Source organism: Panthera leo, chromosome D4 (genome assembly GCF_018350215.1).
Source record: "Panthera leo isolate Ple1 chromosome D4, P.leo_Ple1_pat1.1, whole genome shotgun sequence".
NCBI lineage: Eukaryota > Metazoa > Chordata > Mammalia > Carnivora > Felidae > Panthera > Panthera leo.
The window spans coordinates 87,579,490-87,586,271 of record NC_056691.1 but is presented as its reverse complement, the minus strand read 5'-3'; the positions used below and the strand labels follow the sequence as shown (position 1 = coordinate 87,586,271).

The window sequence follows — 6,782 nt, the reverse complement described above, 5'->3', positions numbered from 1 at the left end:
ATGACCCGGCGTCACCCCAACCCCTGGACGCAGCAGGTGGCGTCCCCCAACCCCTGGACCCAGCAGGTGGCGCCCAAGGGGCTCCCCGGCGACCGCGCTCGCCGAAGGAGAGACCCGCTGCTGCCCAGTTTGCCCCTGCCCCAAATCCGGGGAGTATCTGGCGCGGGGGCCACCCGGGGCTCGAGGGCCTCGGGGAGCGACGACGGGTGGTGGGGCGGGTCCTCGCTCCCAGAGCTGGGGGTGGGTGTCAGGAGCGCCCCGCTGAGCCTGCCCACCCTGCCCACTGGGGCCCAGCGGGCGGCGGAGAACCGGGCGAAGCTGAGGTCGCTCCTGCTGCCGCCCCTGCTCCGGGCCGGGGCGCCCCGGGACCCCGCGCCCTGGCGCCCCAGGCCTGGAGAGAGCGAGGACCCCTGCAGGGGCTCGGCCAGGGAGACCCCGGACTCCCTGCTCGCGCTCCAAGGAGAGCTCCTCCCCAGCAAGTTCCGGGAGTTCCTGCAGCGGACGGGGGCAGAGTGCGTCCGGGCGACGCCACCGAGTGAGGCCCCGCCCAGGACCCCAGGGGGCGGGGCGGAGTCATTTCTGGAATGAATGAAGCGGCTGTTAGTTGAGGATGCCTGGCAGAGCCCGGACGACCGCCCCTTGAGGGCGGGTCTACCATTGCCCCTGTAGTACAGATGAGGAAACTGAGGCCCAAGGCCGCGTAGCTAGGAAAAGCCTAGTGAGGACTGTCCCCAAGGGAAGGCTCATAGCTCTTTCCCCCCTCCTCCTGGCTCCCAGCATCCTCAGCACGGCAATCAAAAAAGAGTGTGTCAGAGCACTGCCAGCATCTTCCCCGGTGTCCCCACTGTTCCTTCCCTTCAGACCTGCGGTGAGTGTCGCTGACCTGCTTTTGGGGACAGGGCTGCCATCAGTGCTCCGAGGGTGGGGACCCTGGCCATTCACGCCAGGTGTGGCTTGTGTGTCTTCAAGGGGCCAGCCATCGTACTTCCAGAATAGTCTTAAGAAGATTTTGCTGCATCAGATACCTGCCCTGGGGACCCTGAAGAGAGATCGCTCACAATTCATCACCTTCAAAAAGGCCAACCAGTGAGTTACAAGAGGCTGGCGTTATGGGGGGTGGGAGAAAGCATTTCTTCTGTTCTTTCCTCTGTCTTTCACCTGTGAATCTATCCACCTGTCCGCCGACACATCCATCTATGTGTCCATCCATGAGTCAGGTCTTCCATCCATTCGTCCATCTAGCCAGTCATCCCTCTATCCACAAACTCTGACAATTCTATGCACCATCCAGGAATCTGATGATCAGTCATCTACAAACCTTTCCACGCACTTGTAAATCCAGGATACTGTCCATCTGTAGTCTCGTTATAAAGCCAGAGATGAGTCCACATGCCTGTCTGTCTAGGCATTCATCCACCCGTCCGTACATCTACGCCTCCTCCTAAGACCCAGTCCTTCTATTCAGACCTTTTCCTGAACTCATTCATCAGTCCGTCCGTCCATCCACCCGCCCAGTCGTTCATCCTTTTGCCCACCCCACCATTCATCGGTCCATTCCTTCCTCTAACTCTGATTAGGTTTGACTATATGTCAAATATGGGGGGAAATAAGACAAGGGATGGAGGCTGGAGAAGAGCCTGGGCATTAGAGCTTACCTGGACTCGATGCCATAGCTCTAATGGAGAGGAAAAAGAATGCAGAAAAAATTCCCCCAGCATACACAGGCTTAGACAGAGGTGAAAGGTGAAAAACATCGCCCATGAGTTTAAAGACCAAAGAGTAAATACGTGACATCCATGCCGTTCCTTCTCGTTCTGGGCCCATGGCTGACAGTATCATCGGATCACAGCATTTTTCCCCACTGGGCCTCGAACCCGCCCTGACACAGCGCTCCAGGCCGGCGCCACCAACGGATCGGCGTGGGTGCCGGGAGCGAAACCCATTTGCCAACCCGGGAACTTTAAATCAGTGGGGCCAAATAAACACACTTCTCCCAAGATATAATAAGGAAAAGTATGGAACTCGTTATCCCCACTATGACACACGGCAGAGAGAGACACATTCACAGCGTTTCGCATTGAAGACCGAATGCTTGCGCACCTTATGGTGTGCGAGATTCCCTGGTAGGCCCTGCAGGGGACAGCGGGGTGCGGCGGATGAGGCTCCGGGAGCCTTTGACGGGAGAAGCTGAGCTTCCAGTCCTAGGGGCAGGGCTGGGGTGCACCTGTATATGGCCCTGCGGCCAGCACAGAGCAGGCAGCTGGGGGATCGCTAGGTCCCAATGCCCATAGCCTGGCACTGTCCTGACATCTCCTGGCTTCCTGGCTCCTTAGTGGGCTGATGACAGGATCCCTTCCGGGGATCCACACGGACACAGAGATACAGTCGGATAAATGGCTGCGGATACGTCAATCCGTGTGTACTTAAAGTTGAACGTGGCGTTTCTGAGTAACAGATCCACGGACGGATCGAGCCGGCCCTTCTGCAGCCTTGCCCTTGAGGCTGAAATTAATAGCAATACGTGCAGCAATAACAGATGCCCTTTACTGAGCACAGGCCCCGGGGCCAGGCCTGTACTGGATGCCTCAAGTAAGTTATCGGAGACCTAGCGCCCTCTTATAAGGGTGCTGTTATCACACCTACAATACACAATACGTAACCTAAAGGGGAAAACTGCAAAATGGACACGTGAGTGCGGGCTGCCCCGGGTCACGTGGCCGGGAAGGGCCGTATTCTCGCTGCTGAACTCCTTGATGTATAAGAGTGCCAGCTCTGGAGCTAAGATTCGGATCTTGGCTCCACCCTTTACCGGCCGTAGGACCTTGGGCCGTTGCAGAACATCTCTGTGTGCCTCAGTTGTCCTCGTCTGTAAAATGGGAATAATAATCATGTTGCCCAGGGTGGTGTGGGTGTGACGGGTAGACGGATGCCCGTTACGTGCCTGAGCCCATCGCCCGGCCGGCGTGGGGTACTCAGGAGAGGCCGGCCGCTGGGGCTCTCAGCATACACGGCGAGCTCTGGTCCAGCGGGTGTGCGTGGCCCGGGTGGAACGTGCGGCTGGGGACTCAGCCGGCCCCCTTGCCTCTCTCGCCAGGCCCCACGGTGTCCAGACCCCCAAGCTCAAGACTGTGCTCACTCACAGCTCCTCGGGAGAAGGCTCGGGGAAGAAGCGTAGGCGTTTCTGCCCCTTCCGCGTGCGATTTGCTGATGAGACCCTGCGGGACAGCGCGCTCCGCTACTGGGAACGTAGCTTGGCAGGTAAGCAGACAGCAGGGGGAGCCCCAGGACTCCAGAAAGTTCCAGCCTGGAGCCCAGAGAGCAGAGGCCGCGGCCCTGGGTCCTGGGAGTGAGGGCCGGCCCGGAAAAGGCCAGGAATCCACTGACCCTACGGACAAGGTACCTGCACTGGCTTCTCCGGAGAGTGTCGGAGGCTCCTCGAGGGCCAAGGAGAGGGGCTGAGGTCCTGCAGAGGTGTCCCAACGTGGGAGGCACCAGGGAGCAGCCGCCTTGGAGGAAACAATGGGTGCCCGGGCCCGGGCACCACAGGAGGACTTCTTCCTGCCAAGGGCTCGCACGTGTCATATCTGCCCACGTTGGGGACAGGCCCCCACAGCCTCCTGACCCCACGTCTGGTCCCCTCCATGGCCTACAGGGGCGGAAGAAGACGGGAAGCCACCGGAAGCATCTTCTCCCTGTATCCATGAAGGCCTGCCTGGCTGAGGAGATGCCCAGAAAGGTCCAGAAGATCAAACCGTCTCTCTGGGGGAGGCAGGCACTGCCTGGTCCAGCAAAGAAGCTGGCAGTCACCGGGCCTGGGTTCTGGGATGGAAGTTTGCTCTCAGCTCTTTGGTGGGGGATGGATGTGGTAGTGTCTGCGTTGGCATAGTTTCCAGTGTTTTCTAAAGGTGTCAAGAGGCAGGTGGGAAGAATACCGTGTCCTTGCTCTGGTATAACCTTTATCACCTGCCCTGCCCGCCCCCCCCCCCCCGCCCCCTTCTCCATCTGCCCGGCCTCTTCACTTCACAGGATATAGCTGCCCCAGGGCCTCCCAACAGCTTGCATCCATTTATTGAGCACCGACTGTGTGCAGTTTGAGCAGAGGCTGCTCCAAAGCCTAGCTGTGGGCTAAAGCCCCCAAATCCCGGACCTTCGCTGATTAGGAAGGGACCCTCCCCAGGCCCCTTAAGGTCATAGGAAATTGCAAATAGAAGCTGCAGTTTCGCCCAGCTTCTCGTCGTTTGATGGGGAAGCCAAAGCCCCGAGAGCAGGTGACACACGGTGGCCGAGAAGAGAAGCCCGGGTTCCCCCAGGGAGACACGGTTTCGTGCGAATGGCATTTGGCTGGGAGAAGCTTCCTCGTCAGCCACGGGCCCCAGGAGCTGTGGTCACATCCCGGGGCGCCAGAGTGGGGCTCGTCACATCCCAGGGCACCAGAGTGGGGCTCGGCTGCTGACTTCCCAGCCCCCTCCATCCCTGCAGAAATCTCGGTATTGTCTCTGGATTTCGATGGGGGCGTGACTGGCCTTCCCACTACGGGAAAGAAGGCCCTTGTGGGGGCTGCCGCGGGAGTGGGCATGTGCGTGGTGGGGCACAGCGTGGGTAATAAAGGCAGAGACAGTCACGCAAGATAGTTTTAAAACCTGAGCCTTCTCTGGAGGCAGCCATAAGGCGCTGGGGAGCCTTGGGTTGCCATGGAGACGGGGTTCGGCCCGGCCTTGCCTGCCAGAGGGAGGAGGGGAGAGTGGGGGTGCCACCCGGTGCCCCCTCCAGGTAGAGTTCTCACTGGAGCCCTCTCTCCTCCAGTCCGGCAGGGCCACATCGAGAAGGGGATAGCCACCGGGTCAATGACATCAGAACGGGTGTTCAGGAGTGTCGGGAGATGGCTGGAGAGTTTGCCCAAAGCCCTGTGCCCCAGGGCCCAGGAGGAGGCCACGGCCAGCATCTCGTTCGGCTGGGACTGCCCGGGCCTGTGAGGCTTCCAGGGGGAAGAGGCAGGACCCACACGCATCACCAGGGCACCCCCCCCCCTTGCCCCGTAGACTTCCCCACCCCGCAGCCGGCAGGCTAAGGGTCTGGGCCTCTGAGGGCCCGGGGGAAACCACGGGGGGACTAGGGATTCGGGGGCCATGCAGCTCACAGACCTCTGTTCCCCTCAGGGCCCCCCAGGAGCCACAGGGCCACCTCTCTGAGGATGCCTCCATGAAAAGCAGCCTGCCCTTCATCCCCAGGGCCACCACCCAGAGGCCGCAAAGTGGCCTCAAAACCTTCCTGGAAGCCCACAGCATCCTGGAGCAGGTGGACAGATCGCCCAGCTCCTGGAGCCAGAAGCTGGTAAGCCCCTGCTGGCAGCGTCTCCTAGAGCACCCCTGCCCGGCCGGTGGCCGGGCCCCCTGGGGCTAAGGGGTGGGACGGATCCGGATCCCAGCCCCCCAGCCCAGTACTTGCGAGCGCTGGGCTCTCTTTGCATTTCCGTCTCTTCCTCTGGAAAACGGGGCTGACCCCAGTTGCCTGCCCTCTTGGGCAGTGGCAGAGAATCCCCCTGGGCCCAGAGAGCCCCGTCTCCTGGCCAGAGGCCCCGCAGCGCCCAGCTCTTCCCTCCCTGTCACTCCAGGAGTCCTTCCTGCCCAGCGTGGCGCTGGTCCTGAACCGAGGCCGCCCTAAGGGCTCCTGCCTTCCGTGACGTCACAGCAGGCGCCCAGGTGAATGACCACTGGAGCCCAAGCCCACGTGTGGACACAGGGCTGAGAAGAGGCCCTTCCTGTCCCCCAAATAAACATACATTCCAGGTGGCTGGGACCTACTGCCGGGTCTCACCCTACAAGGCTCTCCAGGTGCCAGACTGCTGCTCTCTGGGAGTCCTGGACCGAAGGGAGGGAGAGGACAAGGTCATGGCTGGGATGAGGCTGAGGGGTGGGGACAAGGCACCCTCAAGGCCCAAGGCTTATTCCAAGTGAACCCCTCTCCTGGCAGATGGGAGGCCCTGCCACGCCCCAAGTCTGGGACCAAGCCTCTGTCGACCTAGATCAGCCCACACCTGCCCCGAGCCCCAGCCCCAGCGTCGATCTACCTGCTGACCTCCACCCTGGAAGGAAGGGGGGCAGACTCCCACTGGGTGAACAAGCGTTTGCCTTCTGCGTTCCCCAGGCCAGGTTCACACCACCTGGTCCCGGGGGGGACGGGGAGGGGGGCGAGCAGCAGCGTGGGTGGGGGCCAGATGTTTCTCCCCCAGTGGTGGGTGGGGGGAGGAGCGGGCGGTGCTCGAAATCACATCAAGAGGCGGCAAAAGACGAGGCGGAGGTTATCTGACCCCTGCACCGACCCCCACCGCCACCCCCGTACAGCCGTCTGCCAGGTTGGGCCCAATCTCCTGAGCGGAAGTTTAAGCCCCCTCCTCCCCCTTCCCTCTGTCCGCGAAGCTGCGCTGGGGCCCCAACCAGGTCTTTATCGCCACCTCCTGGCCAGTGAGGAAACAGCCACGGAATCCACACCCAGGCACCTGCGGAGTAGGGAAGGATGGGACGGGGCGGGGGTAGGGGAGTTGGGGGACGGGGGGGGACAGAAGGACGGCTGGAGGGGATAGGCTGTGGAGATCTTAGGGCCAGGAGGGTAGTGGATGGGGAAGATTTGCTTTTCAGGGGTGCCCTGCTTCCAGAAGAAAGGCCACAGGTCTAGGCAGTTTGGAGAAACCCTGTGGGGAATGGGATGGGGGCAAGGCTACACCTCCCCTTCCCAGGGCACCGGATGGGGTTTCGGTCCCTGATCCCCTTTTCTGCGCATCCACG

The 6,782-nt window shown here is 61.3% G+C and overlaps 1 protein-coding gene across 1 annotated transcript; it reads left to right on the top strand.

Moving 5' to 3' along the window:
* Window positions 1–5,826, top strand: CD4H9orf50 (chromosome D4 C9orf50 homolog). The gene is made up of 7 exons (XM_042912124.1): window positions 1–535; window positions 778–868; window positions 970–1,086; window positions 3,095–3,258; window positions 4,804–4,969; window positions 5,157–5,331; window positions 5,612–5,826. The coding sequence occupies exons 1-7, from the start codon at window positions 1–3 to the stop codon at window positions 5,678–5,680; spliced, it is 1,317 nt and encodes a 438-aa protein (XP_042768058.1). The 3' UTR covers window positions 5,681–5,826.
* Window positions 5,827–6,782: the final 956 nt, after the last annotated feature.

Bases quoted from the DNA above. Each gene is read 5' to 3' on its own strand.
- CD4H9orf50 (XM_042912124.1), top strand. From the start codon at position 1: ATGACCCGGCGTCACCCCAACCCCTGGACGCAGCAGGTGGCGTCCCCC. The intron at 1,087-3,094 runs GTGAGTTACAAG...CTCTCTCGCCAG, and splicing joins ACCTTCAAAAAGGCCAACCA to GCCCCACGGTGTCCAGACCC. The intron at 5,332-5,611 runs GTAAGCCCCTGC...CTGTCACTCCAG, and splicing joins GCTCCTGGAGCCAGAAGCTG to GAGTCCTTCCTGCCCAGCGT.